The following is a 26302-nucleotide window of genomic DNA, read 5'->3' on the forward strand; positions in this document are numbered from 1 at the left end:
AACGGTAAAACTAAAACAAAGAATTTTATCCAACAATAATTTAATTAAACTAATAAATGCAACTTGGAAAACTATTTACAATAAAATATTCTAAAATGAATCACAGCAGATTTGTTACCTATAAATACGTAGGTGGAAGGTAGCTTTTCATTGAAGGTCCTGCTCTACCCAATGGTGGTAGATTCTGGGTATGGAATGCTTTAATATGCCTCTGGGGTTCTGGGAGGGATTGGCTCTTTGGCATAGTATTCTTGTGACGTTGTAAAACTTTATAGTTTTTAATTAGACCTTGTAATTCTTGTTGTTGATGACGATTTAGTGTTCTGAAGTCATTATCTTGCTTCTGTATGTCATCATCATTGGGTTCTACATAGTAATTGGTATTTTCTTTAATTGGAACGTAATGGGTAGGTATATCCTTTAAATTTGAATTTTGGATATAGTGCTGTACAGGTTTGCTCTTTGGTTTTGTTTTAACTGATTCAAAGTGATTTTTCAGTACCATATAGTTAAGAATGTTGTTAATGTCTAAAGGCTTCGATTTAACTGTTTTAATTTCGTTTTTGGGTTTTTGGGTTTCATAGTTTTCTTCCATATGAAAGTATTTAGATTCTTTGTCATGTTTAATTTCTTGATTCTCTTTGTTTGCGTTATTTGTTTGTTTATTGACAATTTTGATTTCATTTTGAGGATTTTCTTGAAAATTATAATATTTGGATTCTGTATCAAGTTTAATTTCTTGATTTTCATTGTATGCGTTATTTTCTATGGTGGATTTATTTGTAACTTTTTCTTCTGTATTAGAGGGTTTGAATAAATTTCTTAAGAAGATATTATCTCTTAGCACTTCACTTATGGAAGCTTCTGTTGTTGTGGTTTCTTGTTTCACTGCTTTTTCACTGTTGTATGTTATGGGCCTAAAACTGCTATTTTCTTCGTTTATATAAAAGTTTAATGTGGTTTTAAGCGTGTTTGATATTGGTTCTGTAGTGGATGGCCTTTCATTGTAATTAGATGAAGGGTCAGAAAATTTATGTATTGTTTTTAAATTAACCGCAGCATTCCCATTTGGTATCGTTATTTTTGAAGGCTCAAATGATGTTTCGTCAAAAGTATATGACTGAGTTGCAATTTGACTCTGCGGTATAAAGTTGTGACGACTAATTATATCCGAACGAATCCCTGAAGTCTCTTTCTTATTAATTGACTTATCTTCTTGTTTATATATCTGTTCCTGACTATCATTATACATATTATTTGGATTTTTCGTCATTTCATCTATATTCTGAGTATAGAGATTGATTGGTTCAGTTGTCAAATGCGATCCGTTTGGTTCATCAAATGTTTTGTTTATATTTTGATTTTCATTAGATGGCTGATATCTATTGCCGGCGTTGTAGTCAGCATTATTAGATGCTACAGCATTTTGTGATAATATTTGAGTATGTATCATATTTGTATACTGATCAGGTGTCATTTCGCCGAAATTTATTACTACATCATCTCCTTCGGCAAATGAGCGGGAAATTGAATTTTTCGGATTTTGATCTATATTAGCATTAAGACCATACTGCCATCGCCATAAGGCTTTATTTGCTTCTTGATCATGATCTTTAATTTCAGCTTCATAGTTCATCAGTTGCGGTAACGCAGATTTCTCAGAAGTTGCTTTTGCAGAAAGTTGCGACTGCGTCGAAGGATTATGTGCACCTTGTGACGCCAAAAATGTTATTTGTGGTGTTGGCATTGGATTGACTTTTGACTTAGATTGTTGCATTTCGTAATTTTGTTTAGCTGGGACTTGAAAGCTTTCTGCCGTTACTAAATTATTTTGAGTATTGGAACCTTGTGAATATCCGAAAGAAAATGCTTCCGGTGTTTTTCCAGTAAAGAGGTTTCTTGAGGGTTGATTATTGTAAAAACCTCGCTCGTTTAATTCATACTCCTTATCATCATTTTCCCAAGATGATTTAAGGTGCGGTGGCTTTTTAGCCTCTTCAGCCAAGTTGTATTGAACTGCCCTAAAATAAAAATAATACAAACTTAAATCTAAAATGTCTTATTACAGAAACGCACAGTTATGATATATTTTTTTACCTTTGTATAATCTCTGGAATAGGGGGCGGTACTGGCAAGTGATCACCTGTAGCTCTAAAACCATTAGAATCAGCGACGTAATGAACTGTGTACGTACGTCCATTATCGCCAACATAAGAGTACGAGCCTTCTACTACTTGCTCTTCTTTATCAGATCCCATATTTTCCATGCGACTATGTTGCACGTAATGGGTCTGATCGGCACCCAAAGCTCTAAAATAAATTCCAAAATATCATTGTCAACATTATTTTAAAGAGACCATATTCAGACTTATACTATAAAATGCTAAGGTGCGTCTGACTAGTGCTATTTTATAGTTTAGCTGTAAAAAGTTGAATCAATTTTGACAAAATTTGGTAAAGAAATAGCTTCCAATCTGGAGACGGACATAAGATATGGATTTTGTCTCCCAGGAAACAATGAATATCCACGGAATTTTATAAAACCTTTCATGCAGACTAAGTCACAAACATAAGCTAGTCTTTAAAAACTTTTAACTCTAGCCTTTGATAATCAGGTTAGGTTAACTTACTCATAACTAAAACTTCCATCTAGATCCATTTCGTTTGACAATCGAAGTATAGGTATTGCAGGTTCTGTTGTAGATGAAATAAAAATACCCGGTGCTTGAATGTATTGAGGAGATTGATACGAAGATGCCTTTGATTGATCGACGCTTTGATCAGCTTTTTGTATTTCACTAGTTATTATCATTCTACGGGCAGCAGGGTTTAGGTTTTTTTGTTCTCTTTCTTTTGGTCCAATAGTCACATAACTGGGTGCTTTGATTTCAAATCTTGGCTGACTGGGGTGACTCGCTTGGTGAACTGGTAGTTGATGATTAGACATTCTTGAGTTAAATATGCTATCTTTTTTCTCTTGTGCTTGATTCACTGTAATGTTGTTAGCACGATTGAAATAATTTTGAGGTATTCGATTTGATTGTGGTATGTTACTTTTTCCCTCTTGATCATTTTCTTCATTTTCTTCGTCATCAAATCTCAGTGTAGAAGACATGTATATTGGTAAAGATGTAGGAAATATGGATGGTGATTTTGTTCCACTGCGTGGTGAAAATTGAAAAGGAAATTTATTGAAATTGTTCATTGTTAAATAAGGAATCGGAGTATGTGATTCTGGTGGTAAATAAATGGAATTATCTGAAGTAAACGCTGCACTTGGCGTTTGAAATTGAGGTGGAAATGGATATTGGTCTTGTTGAAACTTTTGACCACATATAGTAGCAGCAAAACTAATTAGTAATGTTTTAAATAAAATCTGAAACAATATTTTCATACGGTTAGTAAACTTACAGCGCTTGATATAGAAATCCAATATTCACAAAAACACTCTCACTCACCAGCCTCATTTTTGAAGCTGAAATAGCTTTTTCTTAAACAGAATAAACGTCACTTCTTTGCACAAAAGTAAAATAAACTGGTAATGAAAATGAATTCCGCATACATTTATACACACGCAAGGCTGTAGCCAAGCATTCGTGAAAATCTCGCTTAAGTGATGTTATTTTCTCCTGTCTCGTAAGAAAGGTTTATAGCTGCGCGTTATCAAAAACGTTAACTTTATCTCTAAGTAAATACAACAAAATCAATTTTTGTAATAAATATCCACGATGTGAAAGATTTTGAAATGTAACAAATAGTGTGGGATAAGAATTCAGTGTCAAGTATTTTCTTGGATTAAATCTACTGTAAACCTATACGCGATAGATTGAAATTGCAATCGGGGAGGGAACACCTCGCACATCCGCACAGCCCTCGCGCTAACCCGTTGCAGGCAAGCGGGTGAGCGCAGGTGACGAGCGGGTGTGCGAAGCGTCCCTCCGCCTCATACCCTGATTGCCATCTCGATAGACCTGTCGCGGACTATACATAAGAATCATTAGCAAGTTATTACGGCAGGACGAAAAATGACTCAATAAATTAGATACTTATTGCTATGATCATTAATTCGACGCGCATTTCTCAAAGAAAAATGATTTTCGTAATGGTCAGTGTCAATGCCCTTAAAAACTGGTTTGAAATTCGTGGCTCCATGTGTAATGTTAGTTATTATAATGTTAAGCACAATTGTTTTTTGTTAATGCCATGATTTGTAAATATGAGAATCTAGATGATTCTCGCAACTTCGTCCGCCTGGATTACGTTTTTAAAAAACCCTTTTTTCGATAAAAATGTAGCCTTTATCCGTCTCTAGAATGCAAGCTATCTCTGTATTCTGTACCCAACCAGATGATGCCCGTTACTCTCTTCACGTGGAGATAGGGTTTGAAAATTGTCATGGGAACTTTTTGATTTTTGGGGCTCAAAAATAGTCTATGTCCATCCCCGGGACGCAAGCTATCTCATCTAATTCGGTAAACCTTATGGACCTTCAAAAGATATCAGACAGACAAACAAACTTTCGCATTTATGCTATTAGTATGGAGTATATATGTATTATGATTGTCAACGTGTCCACATCAGTATAATATATTATCTTATTTAACCTTACATTTATAAAATGGTCGAATAGAATGAGGTCCAAAGTTTTTCTTTCAAATCTTTGTATATCTATATAGCTATATGTAAATATTTATATTTTTTTTCAGGTAAATTTTAATAATTTATGTGGAATGGTATGTATTAAAACCAATAATGTATTATTACTTAAAATTTATTATTAAAATAATTATTACGAATACATCACATCTATCACTGGCTAGAGTTTTATCACAAACTCCTTAAAACCTCTGTCAGTTATCAAGTTCACAATTATTATAATCGTGACCAAGATGACTGAAAATGGAGGAATATCTTATGGTGAGGTAATTTGATACAATTTAAATGCTATTCTGTCGTTTTTAACCACTATAAGGCTAAAGCTACTTTAGACAACAATGTCACATACAAATTCACTATCAATCAATGCTTTCAACGTAACAGAAATTTTATAAGAAAATTCTTCATTTTCGAGTTTTCGTTACCCTAGTTATAGAATGTTTTTGGTTACAAATTTCTTGCTCTAATTGCTTATATTATTATGTCGAGGTCTGTCGTAGCCTTGACCCAATAGTTCCTGTCTCGTTTCGTAAGTTACCGGCGACGGCCGTATCCAGCTTGAGGAGGGTAATAATTCGTTGGTGGGTAATAAGTTTGCTGCTGCTGCTCTTGAGGATAATAGGTCTGTTGGGGGTACTGGGTTTGGGGTGGCTGAGGTTTGATAGGGTACGTTTGCGGGGGTGATGTTTGTTGCGGGGGCGATGTTTGTGGAAATGTTTGCGGGCCCGTTTGTGATGGCCCTATCGGTCTTGGTGGTTCTTGACCTGGGGGATAGTAACCCTGTTGTTGTTTGTTCTTCTCTGCCTCGGCTTTGGCCGCTTCCTCTTTGGCGTTTTGGTCGATCGAACTGTAAATAAAATAAGCATTAACTATAGTGGGTAATTCTTACCGTGAATTTACACTAAAAAATAATAAACTGTGAATGTTTGACAGATCATTGTACGTGACGAATCCATCGAATCTCATAACCTGTTTTGTTGACTTTACGTACGTTCCTCTTCAACAAATAGATATTATATAACAATGCAAACACAGTTCGATTAACAGAAAACAAAGTTTTTCACTGCGAACTCACGGTTAGCGCAAAAAAATTAGGACATGTAAGTCGATACACCACGCTTGACAGTCATGCCTCTGTTTTCGTTCAAAGATTTGATATGCCAGTATCTTTAGAATTAGTAACTTGTTTATAATCTTCTCGCCAACCGTTAAATGATATATAACTGCTAATAAATTACTATTTTGTCTTATGTAGGTACCTATATTTAATAAAGTCAAGATAGTTCGATAATTTCGTGTATAAATCTTAATTTAAAGCAATTCAAGCGTTATTTATGAGACCACTTAAAAGAATACAAGGTATTAACTCTTTCTTCATTGAAAAACTGTTAGATTTACGAGCATAATACAAGTTCAAAATTACTGTTTATAAAAATCAATTTTTCATTCATGAATAATTTATGTGTTTAGAAGTCATTATACTCATGTAAATGCAAATAATATGTGTTCAAAAAGAAACACGAATCTGTATTGAGGACCGATCATTATCTATAACATCATTATTCATTTATCTTATATCTACTAGCTGCATACTAGCTGCAGTCAATGACATGATCGCTAACTGTGGGCCTACTAAAACTCAGAGTCACCCAGTCAGTGGGTGATGGAAACAGCTATACATGCTTATAGAGAGAGAGCCAGCGCGTGTGCGAGGCACTGATTTAGTTGACTGCTATGATCATCATATTTTTTCAGAGTAATTCATAAAAAATATGACGATCATACGACTTATTATAACATAATAATATTATTACGATTCCGTTAAATTTCTCGTTCTCAAGAATGGTTTCATTTGGTGTTGGGTACTTATATAGTTTTTAAAACGACTTTACCATCAAGAGATACTGGGTATAATGGGTCCGTAAAACTGCCATACCCTCCAGGTTAGGGCGTTTATAATACCGCATTACCATTTATCATTGTGCGAGATCGCGGTCAAGCGGAAACCTGTCATCGTCCTAATAAAGCGCAGCCAATAAAAAGCAGTAGGTACCTACCAAATAAAATTTCTTAAGAAATTGGAAATAAATTAATTTGACGCTCGTATTTTACTTGTTGATAATAAAGATAATCCTGGTGTTTTTAGAATTTAAATTATACTAAGCAACACTCCACGGCGCTCTCCTTACAAACACAGTTCGGTTTTCATTTGAATATAAACCAATCAAACTCAATAAAATTTTGTAGACAAGTTCTACAAATAAACATCTGTGTCTGTGGTTTCCGGATATCTGTAAAAATGTGTAGTTTTAAATGTACACGGGTTCAAAGATTTACATGCAAATCTTTACATACATGAAGGTATTCCGAACCAATCGTAGATGAAATTGACGAATCAAAAGTCCTAATCAAATCTGTCTATTTCTAAATCTAACAAACTTCAATACAGATATTTACCTAAAGAACGTGTCCACAAAATTTCATTAAGTTTGATTTGTATTACAAGTGCTGGGGAGCGCGAAAAATTAAAAGGTCTTTAAAACTAAGTTATAACTTACGCTTGAATCGCTGGGGGAACTGGTGGTGGTTTGGGCAAATGGTCACCAATAGCATGGAAACCGGTCTCATCTGCCCAGTATGTGACGGAGTAAACTTTGCCGTCAGCTGCGGTGAAGGAGTAGAATCCTTTCTTCACAAGGCTCTCTTTTTCGGTGTTGGGATTCAAGAAGTAACCCTCTTCAGCTACATGAGTGCCGTCAGCGATTTCATATCTGTTGAAATTAGAGATATAAGTATAGTACCTTTACTTTTTGTTTAGTTTTGATTTATAGATTATAACATCCTTTTAGGACTCTATCTCTCTATCTCTATTTTTCTTCCACTTTGTAAATGTATTGTAATGATAACATTTTGCGGAGGTTACAGAATTTGGTAAGTTATATTATTGCTGACGTATCTCAATTTTATCGAGATCAGTCATCTCAACCTATTGTTGGCCCTCTACTGAGCATATCCTCTCAGAATTCGAATAATTTGAGTCATAATCCATCACGATGGCAAAGTGCGGATCGGCAAACTTCACACACCTTTAAGAATATTTTGGAGAACTCCTAGGCATGAGAATGTCGTCTCGATATTTTGTATCACCATAAAAGCAAATGATATTTGAGTATTTAATTCCAAAAAGTTAGAAATGCGTGCCTGGGATTGAACCCTGGACTCCACTAGGCTATCACCAATTTCAATATTTTTTTGCTTCGAGATCAGTACAACAAAGACACAATTATTATACATGTTTATGAACATTTAGTACTTTGGACTTCGTAAAATAAAGTACTTTGAAAGAGTTCTATAAAGCGACTGTACCTAAAAAGGCGAATAAAATTAGCAACTAACCAGCCAAGTCCATTATAGCGGATGATAGCAGATTACGTGGGATTTCGCTGTGGAAGTTTTATTTTAGGACGCATCTAATTATGCAAAGTTTTAGGAACGAAATATTTAACAGTTATATTGGTGATAAAATAACAAGTTTTTTTAGTCACTTCTACGTCAATTTTTATAGTAGTCAATACACCGTTAGGGTCTCATAAGTCATAAGTCATAATATTGAAAGGATTCACAAAAAAACTTTGAACACATTTGCATACAAATGATTCTTAAGCTGTTATTGATCGTTTAATGGTTGAAGATTAATATTTAAATGGGCACTTCCAGACGCTTAAAAATACAACAAACGAATTAAAACCAGATCAAATTTTTGCCAATTCGTTGCCAATTTTACAAACAATTTTTCAAAATCCTTTTAACAACTAAATTGACCATTATTGCTTTTGGATCTTACAGTCATATGCAAATACATTAATTTAGTGAATTGGGTATTGGAAAGAAATAACGAATTCAGTTAAATGCCTTTTAGTGACCCTTTTCAGCATTTGAAGGTACCGTCAATAAATTAACACGAAAAGGGTCAACCATCTTGATAACTTGTATAGATTTGGGTTTGCGAGATATTTTGTATCGGAGTGTATTGCATTTCAAATGCCTGTAATAATTTAGCCTTGAAAAATGTTCAGGTAAACATTTTAGGGATATATTTTGAGCTGAATTCTCTTTAAGATTAATGTAAGCTAAGTCTTCATTAAGTATTTTTTATTCTAGTTTTATTTTTACATTTCAGATAGTAAGTTAGTATAATTAAGTTCTAAAAAAGGGGTTTATATAGAGATCGTGAGCTTTATGCAGTTTTTTAATGATTACTAGCTGATGCCCGCGACTTCGTCCGCGTGGAATAAGGTTTTTAAAAATCCCGTGAGAACTTGGCAATTTTTTAAAATTTTCTCTCCGTAATAACATCTCCGTACTTCAAGAAATATTATGAAAAAAGAATTAGCGAAATCGGTTCAGCTGTTCTCGAGATTTGCGATCAGCAACACATTCAGCGATTCATTTTTATATATAGAAAGAAAGAAGATTAGTGTTATGTGTACCAATTTTGAGATACAATGTGATTTGAAATAAATTTCTAGGGCGATAATTTTATTTGATTTGAAAGAATCGCTCATAGAGGATATAGGTAATCTTTAAGGCAGAATTTTCCAGTTTTGGATGTTTGATTTTAGTTAAAAATTGTTAAACCAAAAGTTATATTTTGTAGATTTTTTATTTTGATGAAAATTAGTATTTTAAAATTAGCATATAAGAACATGCATACTTACTCATATTTGTAGCTGCCATTTTCTCCGAGGGATTGTTCATTTTTTATGACTGCAACGGACTCAGTTGTTGTGGATGTGGAAGAAGGCGTCTCATTCCAGTTGTTCCAATGATTTGTGTTCTGGTTGTTCCAGTTTTGAGAACCAGTGTTTGTGGGCTTATTCCAACTATTTTGTGAACCCGGATTTGTGGGTTTGGGCCACGTGTTTTGTGAACCGGTGTTCTGGTTGTTCCAGTTATTTTGCTGATTATTCACTGGGTTTTGAGGTTTCTGGGCCCACGAGTTCTGAGGATTGTTCCACGAGTTTTGGTTTTGGTTATTGTTCCAAGAGTTTTCGTTGCCCCAGTTGTTTTGTGGGTAGTAAGCGTTTTGTGGAGGATCATTTTGAACTGGGTAGTAGCCACCTTGGGAAACTGGGGGAGAAGGAGATGGAGAAGCACCTGATGGGACAGATGGAATTGGAGTGTTATAATTGTTTGAAGGAGGATTCCAGGGTTTTTTGGGAATGTAGCGATTAGATGCAACATATTGTTGTGACTTTTGAATGTCCATAGAAGCAGCAGCCTGCAGATCATCCATAGACTCTTCGTCCATGTATATATCCTCTGCTAGCGAGATCGCTAGCGTGACGGCGAGAACGAGCAGCTGTAAATAAAAAATAATTAAATTATTTATAACTACTATGTACCTAGGTATATTGTTGGCAGGATTATTGCTTTTGGATCTCATTTAACTTTTTCAATCTTAGTAGCATGTAGTTAACTAAATTTTGAAATTACGCTGACTAAATTTAGGTATTTAAAGTTACTATTAGTTCAGTTAAATTTAAGTTCACTTTTGAATTTCACAAAATCACTGTCCAGACTTGTTGAAATAATTCGCTTCGCTACGAAATTTTCAAAATGGCCTATTGCCGTGTTAATTGCGCGTATCCATTTTTGTCACTGTCCCAAGCACATTCCAAGTTATTTTCACTTCACAAAATTCCAAGGACTCACCAGCTTCATGTTGATGTCCTTCCTACTTCGCGCTCAGGTCGAAACTGTGGCTTCAAGGGGTCGAAGCACATTTTTATAGGAAAAATGTCCTGCGTCCTCCATCGTAAGCGAACCACGGCATCTTAGCGCGGTACACAATGACCTCACTTTTGATGTCTCCGATTAAAGGATACGGATTTAGGAAAGATGCACTTAACTCATTGGTAAAATTGTGTTTTAAATCTTAAACTAATCGGAAGGGTCGAAAAGCTCGGCTTATATTTTTTGCGAAGAAACAAGATGGTAATGGGTCATCTATCACGAGTTTTAAAGAATTCTGATCTTTCATTCGTGGTTTAAATAAACAAAGAGAAAAGATGCTTTAGAAGTTCAAACCTTAGTCTCTAAAAGTTTTAGGTATTACGGAAAATATTTTGGTGAAGCAACTATGATTAGGTACTGTGTATTTTAAATTTTACGGTATGTTAACGGGCAGAAACTTCGTCAGAAGCGTTTACATTTGCATAAAACTATAAAGCATAACTTGAATACTAATTTTTTCGGTAATTTTTAATTTTATTAGTATTCAGACAGTAAAACGTAGCAGTAGACACATTTATAGTCTTTGAGTAGACATAACTCTGTTTTTTTGCGAAGTTTTGTTTCAAAGCATACGGACTCTACAAGAAATTCGCTAAACGTATTTGGATTAACCTTTTAAGATTTGTTGTTTGCAACAATGTCAATTTAAAGTAGGTACCTATAACATGCGTAGATATGTAGATTAATCTTGGTATAAAATTAATTGAAGTATGGAACCCATAAGCAATTTACCGGCGATAGAGTCTTTACCACTAACCACCGAGGCGTAACATAATATCGAATATATTATATGCATTGATCGAATCAAAGCCGCACCACTAGCAAGGTTCACGAAGCCCTGCATGTCGCAAATAATCGAGGCACACGGCGCTACTTCGTCTATTAAAGGATCCTTGATGGACGGGGTTACGACCCTCAATAACAGAGAATATGACGCAAAGAGAGAAAGAATTTCGAATTTATTATATTGGAACGCCCTTCCAGCAGCAGTTATCCCGTCCAATTATGATATGGGTACGTCAAAAGTGAATAGGCATCTTCTAGGCAAGCGTGCTCCATCTTAGGCTGCATCGTCACCTGCCATCAGGTCTGATTGCAGCCAAGTGCTAGTCTATAAATTTAAAAAAGTGCAACAGAGGAAGTATGTGATAAACACCAATTAAGTATACCTACTATGTTATTCTATGAATGAGTGACACTGGGTTGAACGTCCGTCGGCTAATATCGCGTGAGCGATTACTTTTTTTAAGAGCTAAGCGAATTATTTTTAGATCGACTTCCATCGAGACGTTCGAGGGCTCGGGTCAGTGTCCAAATAATTCTGGTATTTCATTAGTTGCCGTAGGGAAGAAGAAAGCTTTTTTTATTGACCTCTTTGTTTGACGATAAGGCTGCTAGAGAAGCGAGACGCGGCGATAGAAGCCAATGTGCGTCCAGCCATACGTCATTCCTAAAACTTGTGGGAGTTGATTACGCCTATTTGCATTCCGCTTAGCAAGTGGCCGATTCTGTATTGTGAGAATTACCCTAATAGGATTTAGAGGACTGTTTAATACAAAAGTGTGATGTATATAGCGTTACTTATTTTTGATTGCTCTGCTGTATTATTGTAGTGGGGTTGTCCATGACGAAAATGGTATAAAGGGTAAGCAGGTTGCTTATTTAGTGTGCATATCCTTATCTTATCATACCATAGAGTTACGTCTTACAGCACGATACAACCACAGAGTAAGTATCGAATGTTATTACTTACCAGAGGTTCGACGAAGGCATATAGATACTCGTAGAGCAGTCGTGTGGTTAGGGAGCGACCCGAGACGGCCCTAGTAATTCCGGGATCTAGGTATATGGCAGAGTCACTGTGGTCGTCATTTACGAGTTGGACTACTGTCTCTTCTTATACTGTTATACAACGCTCTGTAACAACATATGCCCGCGATTTCGTCTGCGTGGCCTACACAAATTTCGCATCTCTATACCCCCTTAAGAGTTGAATTTTCAAAAATCCTTTCTTAGCGGATGCCTACGTCATATTAGCTATCTGCCAGCTCGATCCGTCCAGTAGTTTGAGCTGTGCGTTGATAGATCAGTCAGTCAGTCAGTCACCTTTTCCTTTTATATATTTAGATATATATATATGTTATAATAAGACTGCTAAAGTAACAAGCACTGAATTATTACTTCAAAAGACCAAAATGTAGAATTTACTCTTGTAAGCTTTAAAAATTACGATTCTCCATTACAGCCTTCCGTAATATTTTGGTCAACTTTTTCCAGTCTGAGAACTGTAATGTGAGTCATTAAACAAATCATGCGAAGCTAAAATATGTACCTACCTACTCGTATTCCACCTGCCAAAGAAACTGAATCGCCTTCAAACTTTTTAAGTCCACATGGGATTTGGGTTAGGCTGTAGGTATTTTGGATTCCAATTTTGATTTAATTAGGATCAGTATTTAAATACCTTCAAAACAAGAGTGATAATGTAGGCTAGACATGCGCTCTAATCTAGACCTCATCATTGCTTTTTTAAGCATGATTGTAGTCAAGTGCAAGCTTATCACGCAATAAAAAACATCGGACAAGTGCAAGTCGGACTCGCACACGAAGGGTTCCGTATCATTTCAACTCTAACTATTACTTTTCACGAGATACAGCTCGCTGACAGACAGACGAACGGACGGACGGACAGCGGTGGCTTAGTAATAGGGTCCCGTTGGCACCCTTCGGGCACCTTCGGGTACGGAACGCTAAAAATGCTTCCATGACACTTCTGGACTAAAAGTCTTCATTGTTCATGGTCGTCACTTCTTTCATTACTTACGTAATGTTGGAGGCTTTGGGGATAATAATGCAGTGAGCTCCTTGATCCTTTGCCAACCACCAAACCAACCAACCATGGTTTGATAAACCAACTACCAAAATTATGGTAGGAGAGACGTTAGCGTCGTGTGTATAGGTATAATTTCTGTCAGGCCATCTATCTTGGTTAACAGCAAAATGCAAATGGAAAAACAGTGTATCACAATGACGAAGTCACCTCGTGAACAGTATGTGAAGCTAACAATAAAATCTTTAAAAAAATTGGAGCTAATAAATACCGTTGAAAATGTAATATAGGTATAATGATTTTGGGATACACACTATGCTAAGCTAACTGCTAAGCTATGTTAAGTTACTAGCTCTAGATAGCCAGATAGAAAACTTTATTGCAGACAAATTAAAAAAAAAATGTTTTGTGAAATATCGTAGTATCTACTTATATTTTTTTAATGAAAATATTACAATAAAACTTAAAGCTAGCCTTATCTAATTACCTACTATACAAATCATGCCCGCGTGGAATCGTGCCAAGAATATTGGCTGCATTTCCGCGCTGGACAGTCAGGCTGATCCGTTGCGCAAAAAACTTATATTTATAAAATGTGTATACATGTAATAATATAATTACACATAAAAAAGTTTGTAATTAAAAGTTCTTAGCGGGCGATTTTTACTACAGGTGATTTTTTACGAAAGTCGTCGATGCAATCGAGAGTTGTCCACTCCTGGACATGCGAGTAGATCTCTTAGAGACTTCCACATGCCGCTGTCTTGCGAGTAGTAGGGAGCCGCCCTGATTTAGTGGTCATTAGTGGAAGTTCTGCGATCGCTGAGCTTTCTGGTGTTAGGTTGCCTTTCCAGCACCTTGGGACTTCAAGGTTTGTCGGTTCTTCAAACTATGTGCTCCGCGCTTTATGTGGGTTGTGAAGCTGAAATGATTGCCACTTCAGCTTCACAACCCATTGGGCTAAGTCTATGTGTTACGGAAAAGCAAGCTTCAGCTGTTTAATTTTTAACTTTACGAGACATTTCACCGCGATTAGTAGCCTCATCTGGTGACAGAAGGGTTGGCTCATTTTTTGCGCAACGGATCAGCCTGGCTGTCCAGCGCGGAAATGCAGCGAGTATTCTTGGCACCATTCCACGCGGGCATGATTTATATAGTAATTAGATAAGGCTTGGATTAGCTTTACGTTTTATTGTAATATTATCATTTAAAAAAACTTCAACTTTTGTCAGAATATGCTTACAGTACAAAGTGTATTATTTAATTACGAGGTACTCTTCGATGTCCCTGGCATTGAAATTTAGCTGGCGATCGTAATCTCTTAATTTACAACAGTTCAGCCGCCGGAGGAACCTGTTTGCCGTAGGTACCTAGGTGTATACCTATATCGACAGTGAAGCGATGAATTAAGATTTTTTCAATAATAATGTCAAAGCTTTCGCAACCTTCCCCGAATTTGTGTTCGTATCCGTAGATCATAACGTGTGTGCTCCTTTTAGGGGTTTTGAACAGGTATAAATATCTACACATAAATCGGTATAAAAATTGCATCTTCAAATCATTGCTTGCTTGTGTTGCTGTTGTTTGCTGCTCATCATTGGCTTGTGGAAGCCCACTATTGGAAATAGGCCTTTCCTTTTTAGTGCCATGTTATCGGTCCTCAGCTTCCCTCATCCAGGCATTTCCCGGCACCTTTTTTAATTCGTCGGTCCAGTGTGTAAAACGCACTCCACACTACTCGTACCCGCCTATGCTTACCTAGGTACTTTGAGAGATCTCCACTCCAAAACTTTTCATGATACACTGACACCCCGTTCCCACTTGTCATCTGTTGGCCTGGATTTTAATCGGCTGCTCGATTGCAGTAGTATGACACTAGCTACAATGTCACGATCGCAATCACCGATTGGTTGACGCTCGCTCACTATTTGTTACAATGCATTGTTGCAACAAGAATCGCACAAATTCAGCCAATCATAACAATTGAGATTGTAATAATGATTGATGCAGGTTTTACGAAATCGATACACAGATGTTCCAGTGGCAGGACATTTAGGTTTCCGACAAGCTTCATATGAAATGTTCTGCCACTGCAAAATCCGATTAAAATCCGGGCCCGACAAGCGACAACTGGGAACAAGGGGTTACACTATAAATACCTAGAGTTATTAGCCATACAAAAATGTGATCAACATTTTATAGTGAAGGAATGCTAAGTTCATCATAAAAAGAAATCTATAAAAAAGCGAGCACTTTACCGACAAGTCAGGGTCAAGTGGTCAAGTCACCATAGACATGATGAAAAAAAATCTTGCATGACTGCGGTGTACTTACGGGCTTGCCACAAGCAGTTTTTTCATTTACATTGTATATGGTTGAGTATTAAGTTATCAAGGTTATATTCTTAATGAAGCATAATAGTATTGAAAATTTGCTTTAATACGATCATAAATAAACCCCAGCTATCTTTACTAGGATCACAAAGTTCTGTAAAAATCTTGTCTGTTTATTTGTACACTCTTTATACAAGGAATACAGAACCAATTAGATGAGATTTTAAAGACATATTTACGAAGGAAAAAGAAGATTTTAAATTTACCTAACTCAGATTGAAATCGGTTGAGCAGAACCCGAGACACAGTTTGATTCCACAGGGCAAAACGTTGGCTAAAGCTAGGATTTAGAAAAAAAGGATAAATCGGTAAATATTTTTTAATACATTAGATTAACGATTAGCAATTATAGTAGATCAAATGGATTAAACGATAAAGAATTTTTGTCCTTTTTTGAAGTCTGTGTAAAACTGATGCAGGTGTCGAAGTTTTTTCCGAGAATATGACTGTATCCCTTGATAATAATTAATTGCGTGTGATACAGTCTACAGAGTTAAGTAAAAGACCTTGAGGAAAATAGCCTGATTTAATTCCTTTTTTTTACTGGTAACCACAATGCGAGGAAGTCGCGGGCATCATCAAGTTATAATATACGAGTAAGCACCTACTTTTAAATCAAAGGAAATAGGTAGGCACAGAGGTTTTTATTCTAATAAACTTTTACAAAGTGCTTTTAAATACTGTTTATCATACACGGAGCCAATTTAATTATAGTCGAGACCCTATTCAAGACTTAATTACTTAATTTGCTCTCAGACGTGATTATAACGCAAGAACAGATTCATAAACCAATAAATAAACCCGAAGCCACAACCCAATCGAGATTATGATTTATTATATTTTTGTTGCCTAGCAAATATATTAATTTGTAATTAAATGTTATAATACGCGTAAAATTCTGCATTGTTGGCGCATGGATATTAATTAATCTTGTTAGCTGCTGACACGTTTCACTTTATTATATTCTTAAAACGATTCATATTAACGCGGTGCATTAATTTAGACGAAAATAACCCTAATCCTTTAGATTCAAGTTAGGGTTATCACAACTAAAAAATCTATATAATTATAAAAAACCGGCCAAGTGCGAGTCAGGCTCGCGCAATGAGGGTTCCGTACTACAGTCGTATTTTTTCGACATTTTGCACGATAATTCAAAAACTATGATGCATAAAAATAAATAAAAATCTGTTTTAGAATGTACAGGTGAAGACCTTTCATATGATACCCCACTTGATATAGTCACTCACTTCGAAAGTTGAAAATACTAATTATTAGTTCATGACCACAATTTAATTTTTTAATTCACGGTTTTCAGATTTTTCCCCAAATGTGAGGTATAAGTTGTACCTACCTGCCAAATTTCTCGATTCTAGGTCAACGGGAAGTACCCTGTAGGTTTCTTGACAGACAGACGGACAGACAGACAGACAGACAAACAGACAGACAGACAGACAACAAAGTGATCCTATAAGGGTTCCGTTTTTCCTTTTGAGGTACGGAACCCTAAAAACGAAAAGCTGACTGACCGACTGATCTATCAACGTGCAGCTCAAACTACTGGACGGATTAGGCTGTTTGGCGTGCAGATAGCTATTATGACGTAGCCATCCGCTAAGAAAGGATTTTTGAAAATACAATCCCTAAGGGGGTAAAGTAGAGGTTTGAAATTTGTGTAGTCCACGCGGATGAAGTCGCGGGCATAAGCTAGTACAACATAAAGTACTACCTTATGCGCGTGACTTCATCCGCGTGGCCGATGCGTTTCCGGTGCGGCGCCGAAACGCACCGGAAATGGATCGCGTGGCCTTAGTCTTATATCGTGACCATTTAGCGAATTGAAGGTATGCAAAGTGGTAACCCTAGAATATTGGCACATAATGCTCTGTAATGAAGGACATAATTCGATTTTACGTTTATCTTACCCCTAAGTGGATTTATATCTTGACAATAAAACAACGTATCATATCAAAGACGAGTGCATTTATAAAATTTGCATTAGACACTTCCAAATTCACCGCGGTTCGGTTTAGGCCACAATCCCCGTGGGAACAGATGGATGTCATTAAATTAATAACTCAGAACTCAATGCTTTTATTTATTAATCAAAAACTTGGACAGGACCATTACATTGATATGGGGAATATAAGCCTACTGGTGTCATTTTTTCATTATTGATCATAATTATCAGGCAATAATAGTAATAGTAAAAAAACTAGCTGCAATCATCGCAATGTAAATAGGTAAGTAGGCACTCAAATTGGGTATTTGCCTTTTTTTAAATTGTAAAATAGAGGCTCTTCTAAAATACAAAAAATCACATCCTCTATAATACATTGTTTTGTCATATGATTATTATTATACGCATTTCGTAAATGAGATTTAATACCAATTCAAAAATCTTCTACAAGTTACAGAAATAAAAGTAATGCGCATTTCCGCATTGAGAACAAAAGGTTCCGTTTGTTATTGTAATTAAATAAAATGTGAGTATGTAAAATTAAATAAAGAGAAACATCTACAGGTCTGAAGCTTGCTGAAGAAAATATTTCAAATACGATTTCCTTTTGTAAGGAAATTTGGTTTTGGATAAAATTTGAATGAATGGGATGTAATTCTGTACGTACTCGTATAATAATCTATAAGTACGTGTATTATAAAAGACTTGTCCAGACTGACTGACTGATCTATCCGCGCACACCGCTGGGGCTACATTTGAAATTTTGACTGTAGGTTCCTTCTATCACATAGACAATCACTAAGAAAGGATTTTTGGAAATTCCACCCATGAATGAGTTAAATAAGATTGAAAGTTTGTATGAAAGTCCGTCATTTTTACGTTGTATCCCTGAAAACGTTATTTGGACTTTCAGTTGAAAATTAAAAAATACGTAATTACGTTTTCAGTAATAGTTTTATTATTTACTAGATGATGCCCGCGACTTCGTCCGCGTAGATTTATGTAATTTAAAAATTCCGTGGGAACTCTTTGCTTTTCCGGGATAAAAGTAGACTATGTCCTTCCCCGAGATGTAAAGTAACTCTGTACAAAATCTTATCAAAATCGGTTAAACTTTTGGGCCGTGAAGCTAGCAGACAGAAAGACATACACACTTTCGCATTTATAATTTTAGTATGAATTTCAGTGAAAGTATTTCAGGATATTTAAAGATTCCACTCGAGCGAATCCGGAGAGGGTTAGCTAGATAATATATAAATAAATGTAGAGTTACTTTATCTCTACTCATTAATTTCTCGCATGCGTCACAACTCGTCCCTTGCTGCTGGGAATCTTCATGAAACATTATTGAGTTAGTGGTTTTATCTCAGAATGTTTCTGCGGTTTCTATATAACTGAGTAGGTATAATAAAGCGTGTGACAGAATGTGCGTGGGGTCGTGGTGGGGTCCTTAGGATGTTTATTGAATTGTATTAAGGTTTGTGCCTAAAAGTTGGTCCACACTTGATCTTTTCGCAGATCACGATCACGTTTCATCGAATCAAGCATGCCGTATTTTAGCTTAGCCAAACATCACTAGGTTGTTTTTCCGTCCATCTGATCATGTCAGTCTATTGATGCATCGGTGAAGCTCTTAGAGTATCAAAACATGTACAGTAGCCAGCAGGAAATATTGTACATCGACCCTTAGAAGAAGATTTCGGCTTCGTAGAGCGTTGGTTCTGTCACTCGAACCTATGTGATATTTTGTCGGTCTCAACGATAGAGACAACGCTCTACGAAACAGGCTCTTTCTAAATGTGGATATACAATATTTCCTGCCGTGTACTGTACGTATTTGACGATCAAAATCATCGTGTAACCATGCTGTTGAGGTCGTATTTAGATATTTACCACCAAAACAAACGATCATTATCTTGTCGAAGCTACGTGAGGTGTTCGCCGAAATGATCAGGTGTGGACCCGCTCTAAGTGTGCATAATTTATTATTATGATATTGTCTTAAATTATATCAAAAAGCAGAAATAAATTGGGCCTCGAAGAGGTATTTGTGTGATATCATATTGTGTGTGTAATGGATCCTAAATCAGCATCAGTTTTTAAAAAATTGTCTTGATGATATGTTATCGTTATTTTAGTTCAGTTTTGGTTATTTGGTTACGTGCTTGTTCATTCGATCAGTTTTCATTCTTTATTCATAAAGTGGTGACTGGTGAGTCATCACTCATGATCATTATATATTATTATTATATACGTCATGAGTATATTTTGTAAAAATATACATATATTATAAAATTAAAAAAATAAAGTAACGCGTGGTATTATTAATATATGTTATTTACAAAGGTTTTTTTCCAATATCTGTAGTCATATAGTAGAATGTATTTCAAAATTAACCTGGAAATTTTAAAACAGTTTTTTTAGGGTTCCGTACCTGAAAAGGAAAAACGGAACCCTTATAGGATCACTTTGTTATCTGTCTGTCTGTCTGTCTGTCTATCTGTCTGACTGTCAAGAAACCTACAGGGTACTTCCCGTTGACCTAGAATCATGAAATTTGGCAGGTAGGTACATCTTATAGCTGACATTTGGGGAAAAATTTGAAAACCGTGAATTTAGGGTTAGATCACACAAAAAAAATTAAATTGTGGTCATGAACTAATAATTAGTATTTTCAACTTTCGAAGTGAGATAACTATACTAAGTGGGGTATCATATGAAAGGTCTTCACCTGTACATTCTAAAACAGATTTTTATTTATTTTTATGCATCATAGTTTTTGAATTATCGTGCAAAATGTCGAAAAATACGACTGTAGGACGGAACCCTCATTGCGCGAGCCTGACTCGCACTTGGCCGGTTTTTTAATTGTAAAATAGTTCACTTCGTTTTCGGATTATGATAAATAAAAATATTATTCCTTTATTTTAATATTTATAACAGTTTCTAGGTAGTGAATTTTTATAAATTGAAGAATAAAAAATCTATACATTTCAGACAAGACTTAGTATGTGTTTTGATTTGTTCTTGTGTCTTCTTTCGCCTTTCTTCATCGTTTGATAAATAAAAAATATCGAAATTCCACGTGTATTGAATCTGAGGGCAAAAGCTAGCTGGCAGCGTAATACATTTTATACAAAGGATATAATTTACGTAAAAAAGCAATTTACAATTTGTGATGAAGATTGAGGAGTCTGTGCCGCCGTTTCTACAAATATCTTTTACATTATAAGTATAGATTATAATAAATTTAACTAATGGGTTTTTCGTGTTTAACTGGATGGCTTATTAATTAGTAAACATAATTATTAACGGGTTAGTCTTGAGTATACTGCCATTATAACGGTACTATACAGCACTATACTTTGACCTCCGTTACTATGTGAAATATAATATATTGAAAAACTATCATCCAGTTTAATATTGTTAATATTAATTTCTAGATGATGCTCGCGACTTTGTCCGCGTGGGTTTAATTGGTTTGGGGACGTGTGCGATAGCCTTTATACATGCCTTCAGCTTTTGTAGGTTAGGTAGGAGTTATTTAGGTGCTGTCAAAAGTTTGTTTCTCAAGGCTTGGATGTATGCCATGTTCAGAGTAGGTTATGTAGTATGTATCTTCAAAAACTTTATTTAAACAAAACAGCGAACTTATTTTATCGTTGAAGTTGTGCCATATAATTTTTTACTGTACCGTCAAAGTCCAAAACTCGTTAATAGGACCTTAATGATTGAATTCGCTTGCACAGCACGGCACGGTTGTACGCACATCTGAGTGTTGATGTGGCGTGTTTATAGAAAAAAGTCATAAGTGCGACTGATTTTTGATGCATTAGTTATGCGTAATTGCTTCTCGATTTCTGAGGCCGACCGTACCAACGTAACTACTTCGAATTCCACCTCAATTCTTTTAAAACACAAGTAGGTACCTACCCAATAATTTTTGTCCGTTGATTCGGTCCGATTTTTATGGGTAATAAGATATTTATTCAATTTATGGTCATATAAACGTTACTTTTAATTGTGTTTGGAATATATTGAGTACCTACTTTACGATTTAATTACCGTTGGGCCACATTGCTCGTTGACATTCATTTAGGCCTGACACAAACGACCGCTTTTTGCCCGATTTTCGGCCGCCTTCAGATGATACAACACGGTGTACGATTCTGAAGCTAACGACACTATGCTATTGACTACCTCAACGTGTATTCACTCGGACAAACGTAATTTCTTCCCATCAAAAGATAGAGTTGGCCATACTCTAATTTTATTACCTGCAGATTTTAATATTTAGACCTGCAGTACCTGGCAGTAAAGATTTCAAATCGAACTTTAGAAAGAGACTAGCTTATGGTCGCGACTTCGTCCCCGTAGGCTACACAAATTTCAAACCCCTATTTTACCCCTTTAGGAGTTGAATTTTCAAAAATTCTTTCTTAGCGGATGTCTACGTCATAATAGCTATCTGCGTGCCGAATTTCAGCCCGATCGGTCCAGTGGTTTGAGCTGTGCGTTGATAGATCAGTTAGTCAGTCAATCAGTCAGTCAGCTTTTCCTTTTATATTTATGTAGATTTCGGCTTGACAGATCGTCGTCGTCACTCATACCTGTGTAACATTTTGTCGGTTTCAAAGACAGAGATAACGCTCTATGAAACCATTATCTATTTCTGAAGTTCGATGTGCAATCTTTTCTGCCGGGTACTGTAAGTAAATAGCCTGTGTTAGGGCGCATTTACATTAAGTTGGCGGCCGAATTCGTCAACCGATGTTTTACAGTTCAATGTACGTTAATTCGGTTGTCAACCGATATCTAACAGTTTAATGCACGTTAATACATTGGTCGACGAGTTCGGCCTTAATGTACCTACCTAAATGCGCCATTAAGCTCTCACTGAATTTTGTCGAACCGATTGTTTTGAGTAGTCTACAATAGGCGTTATAACGGTCTCCTTCGACTTTTAGTGTCCTGGCGAAGTGTTTACTCAAGTCCCAAAATTACTGGTACCTTGTTTGACGAGCAGTAAGGGCTACCGTTCAGTAAACACTAAGGATTAGGGTTATTCCGTCACCTCGTTTAAAAATGTGTCTCTTGTAAGTCACCTGTATTTTACCTGTTCTCAATTATTGCTTTGCGCAATTTCGTCTTACTGAACTTCCTGCGTTTTTCCTGTTAGGAAACGCAGTAAATAAACACCTCTAGAAACTTCTTCAAATTTAGAACAATAAATAAACAAAAATGTTTTTGTGACACATCGATAATAATATTCCATCGATATAGTTTTATGGGACATGTTACCTATACATCTTCTCTAATGCATTTTGATTTAATATTACATTTTATTCAAAATTTGCTGTCAAGAAAAAGCTTAGTTTTTAAATTTATGCCTATTTTATTCAAATACTAATGTTAAGTTGGAAATAACTTATTTATGAAGATGGATTAATTTATTTGAAACTCACAGCATAATAGTATATTGAGGAATCAAATTAATAAATACGCTTACCTTTTCATTTAATTAGTTACAATTAATAATACTTATAGTAGAATCGCGGACAAAAGTCTGCAACGCTACCGCAACGCTACGTAAAAGAAGAACTAGTTTCGCATTATTATAATAAACTAGCTGAATTCCACAACTTTGTCGGCACGGATTTAGGTTTTTTAAAAATCCCATGTGGACTCTTTGATTTTTCGGTATCCTATGTGCGTCCCCAAGCTATCTCCTTGCCAAATTTTGCTAAAATCAGTTGAGTGTTTAAGGTGTGAAAAGATGACAGACAGATAGAATTACCTTCGCATTTATAGTAGATACTAACTGATGCCTGCGACTTTAACTGCATTTTAATTTTTTTTAAATTAGGTTTTTAAAAATCCTGTGGAAAATCTTTGATTTTCCGGGATTAAAAGTAGCCTATGTCACTTTCCAGGTCTTTAACTATATATACATACAAAAAATCAAGTCGTTCCTCCGTTGCGACGTGATTGAAGGACAAACCAACAAACCAATGAACCCACAAACAAACACACTTTCACATTTATAATATGGGTAGTGATTACCTAGTGTGGATTATTAGAAGATATGAATTGTTTGAATAGCATCTCTCATCAGGACCGCATTTCATTTGCATACATTTTTGCGGAAGCAGTAGTTGTTTTATTCAAATTTGTTTTTCCAAGATCAAAGCAGTACATTTTTTAATTTGATACAATTAGTCACCTCTGCCGGTGAAAAATATACAAAGATTTTATCGCGACGAATAGCCACTTGTATGCGTAACCGACTGTGTAATAGATTGTGTAATTATCAAGATGTTATCGTACGTACCTACTACGTTGTATCATCCTATACATCATTTTTTTGTTGATGGTATTAAAAAAGTAATTTTGAGTCACGTACTGGGAATATTTGTAACAAATAGGAATTAATTTATTAAAGTTGCCGTCTGGCTGTCTAGCTAATAATAATGAGTATTTTGTTAATGTGTATAGCATTAATTATGTTTTTGAACTACTACTGTGTATGTAGGTAGGTGCGATGAAAAAGGACGATAATTCATCATCATCATCATCATCATTATCATCATTAACCATAACTGCTGGACCTTGGTCTCTTGTAGGAACTTCCACACGCCACAGGCTTGCGCCGCCTGAATCCAGTGCCTCCCTGCGACTCGTCTGATGTCGTCGTCCACCTAGTGGGGGTTTTCCAACGCTGCGCCTTCCGAACGATAGTTAATTCATCAATTTTAATGCAACGTACCTAGGTGTTATTTTAATCAGTCGAGTCTGTTCAACTGCTCGGATGGACATAAAATTAGGTTTGTGACCACCACTCTCACCTTCTCACTCACTCAGTTGGGTGAAGAAGGCGAGTGTGGTGATCCCGCAATCATGCGGACTGGAGGCCGCTCCACACTTCACTTGCCTCTATTCTAGAACAAGCCTGCTCAACTGACAACCCTTAACTAAAAAGCTGTTAACTGCAAAAATATTTTATTTGGTATAGACAATAAACGTGAGACTTTTTAGAAATAACTGCCAACCCTTAACTAAACAGCTGTTAACTGCAAAAATATTGTATTTGGTATAGACAATAAACGTGAGACTTTTTAAAAATAACTTTTCTAAAAAACAATGCTATGTATATGGTCAAGGTTTTTTAGCTTGGTCCTACGTAGTATTCTTTTTTAGAAACATTAGTTTCCACGTTTTTGTGGATAACTAGAAGATTATTTTTTGTCGTTAACGGTTTTTTAGTCAAAGGATCGCAGCCCAGCGGTCCATGGTTCTTTTACAGACCTATTCATTTCAACTTGCTAATCCTTGGAGCAATGTAGGTCATTCTCTTAAGGCTTTCTTCATTATGTATTTTATCATGGAGACACCTAACATCGTCCGCAAGTATTTCGAATTGTTTTGAATCTATATATAGGCTTTTCATTGTTTACGATTATCTACGCTACAAATACATTTTCACTATTCATTTTTACGTTATTGAAAAACACTCGTAAAATATGACGTAATTGGATTTAATATTAAGGGATGGTATTTAATAAAAATGCCCCGAGGAAAAATCCCAATTTTTCTGATTTATTACGCTTAATTACGCTTTGACCCATTTTTATGGTTCCACAAGAATTCTCGTTTCGTTGGGTTCGCGGAACAGTGCCATATTTTTGAATGACTGTCGCGAAAAACATCGTGTTTTGTACTATAGCATTTTTATAACAGGTTTCACGTATCAAGTTATTGACCTGAAGGATGAATCAGTGGGCTGTTTACTCTATCTTCTTCATTATTCAGTTCACAATTTATAAAATGCGTTTGATTGATGTTGACTCAGATAAACCTTGTTTATATCATTCGTCATAACGGGTAGGTAATTGTTATACATATAAATAGACATTAGGTATATTTTTACAACATTTTGATTTTGTCTATTCTATAATTAGGTAAGTAAAAAGTTTGACAGTGTTGTGGCAATTTTAACATAAATATGATAAAATATTAGGTACATTGAGTGTTTTTTAATAAGAAAGAAATAATTTTTGTCACCTGCTGATATGTAAATAACGTCCTATTCATAAAAGAGTTTAATTTAAGTATTCGAGTTTTAGTGTATGTAGCGGCACTTTTACTATTTCTTTGCGGTAGCCAGCAATAAAATAATCCATATTAATATATTATTATAAATGCGAAACTGTGTCTATTTGTCTGTATGTTACCTATCTTCTCAAGGCCCATCCGTTTAACCAATTTTGATGAAATTTGGTACAGAGATCATTTGCGTCCTAGAGATGAACTTAGGCTACTTTTGTGCCGGAAAATTAAACTATTACAAGGAGATTTTCAAAGGTCCATATTATGCTTCATCAATAATTTTGATGTTTGGTACAAACTACAAAGGTAAGCTACCCAAACAAGGAGAAAACATTTTGGAGTCTTAGGTATAATTTAGGCTAGTTTAATCACAGAAATTAAAAAGTTCTTTTTTTAGTTTTTGGTCATTAGGATGGGTAGAAATCGCACGATGCTAGATAACGAGTAAGTTACCAGATTCCTTAGTTAGAAGATATATTTATTGGATGAGATTAAACCGCAAAATAAAAGCAATATGGGGACCTGACCAGGGGACCTACAAAAAGAAAGAATACTGTTACA

At 35.6% G+C, this 26302-nt stretch overlaps 3 protein-coding genes across 3 annotated transcripts in view; 1 reads left to right on the top strand and 2 right to left on the bottom strand.

The window, feature by feature from the left end:
* hwt (heavyweight) overlaps positions 1-26302 on the top strand; it is a 218364-nt gene that overhangs the window by 29354 nt on the left and 162708 nt on the right. The gene's annotated exons all lie outside the window — the stretch shown is intronic.
* LOC117990249 (GATA zinc finger domain-containing protein 14-like) lies at positions 119-3394 on the bottom strand. The gene is made up of 4 exons (XM_069504278.1): positions 2631-3394; positions 2098-2310; positions 764-2021; positions 119-670 (listed from the first exon to the last, which is right to left on the bottom strand). The coding sequence occupies exons 1-4, from the start codon at positions 3392-3394 to the stop codon at positions 119-121; spliced, it is 2787 nt and encodes a 928-aa protein (XP_069360379.1).
* LOC117989946 (putative mediator of RNA polymerase II transcription subunit 29) lies at positions 4819-10403 on the bottom strand. Its single transcript, XM_034977346.2, has 4 exons — positions 10372-10403; positions 9375-10018; positions 7215-7427; positions 4819-5503 (listed from the first exon to the last, which is right to left on the bottom strand). Exons 1-4 carry the CDS (start codon positions 10378-10380, stop codon positions 5191-5193), a joined length of 1179 nt encoding a protein of 392 aa, XP_034833237.1. The 5' UTR covers positions 10381-10403; the 3' UTR covers positions 4819-5190.

This window comes from Maniola hyperantus, chromosome 17 (genome assembly GCF_902806685.2).
Source record: "Maniola hyperantus chromosome 17, iAphHyp1.2, whole genome shotgun sequence".
Classification (NCBI taxonomy): domain Eukaryota; kingdom Metazoa; phylum Arthropoda; class Insecta; order Lepidoptera; family Nymphalidae; genus Maniola; species Maniola hyperantus.

Excerpts from the sequence above, each read along its gene's own strand:
- LOC117989946 (XM_034977346.2), bottom strand. Across the intron at positions 7,428-9,374 it reads AATGGCAGCTACAAATATGA|ATATGAAATCGCTGACGGCA; the intron begins GTAAGTATGCAT and ends TAATTTCAACAG. Across the intron at positions 5,504-7,214 it reads GTTCCCCCAGCGATTCAAGC|TTCGATCGACCAAAACGCCA; the intron begins GTAAGTTATAAC and ends TTTTATTTACAG.
- LOC117990249 (XM_069504278.1), bottom strand. The coding sequence starts at position 3,394 with ATGAAAATATTGTTTCAGATTTTATTTAAAACATTACTAATTAGTTTT. Across the intron at positions 2,311-2,630 it reads GATGGAAGTTTTAGTTATGA|AGCTTTGGGTGCCGATCAGA; the intron begins GTAAGTTAACCT and ends AATTTATTTTAG. Across the intron at positions 2,022-2,097 it reads ATTCCAGAGATTATACAAAG|GGCAGTTCAATACAACTTGG; the intron begins GTAAAAAAATAT and ends TTTTTATTTTAG.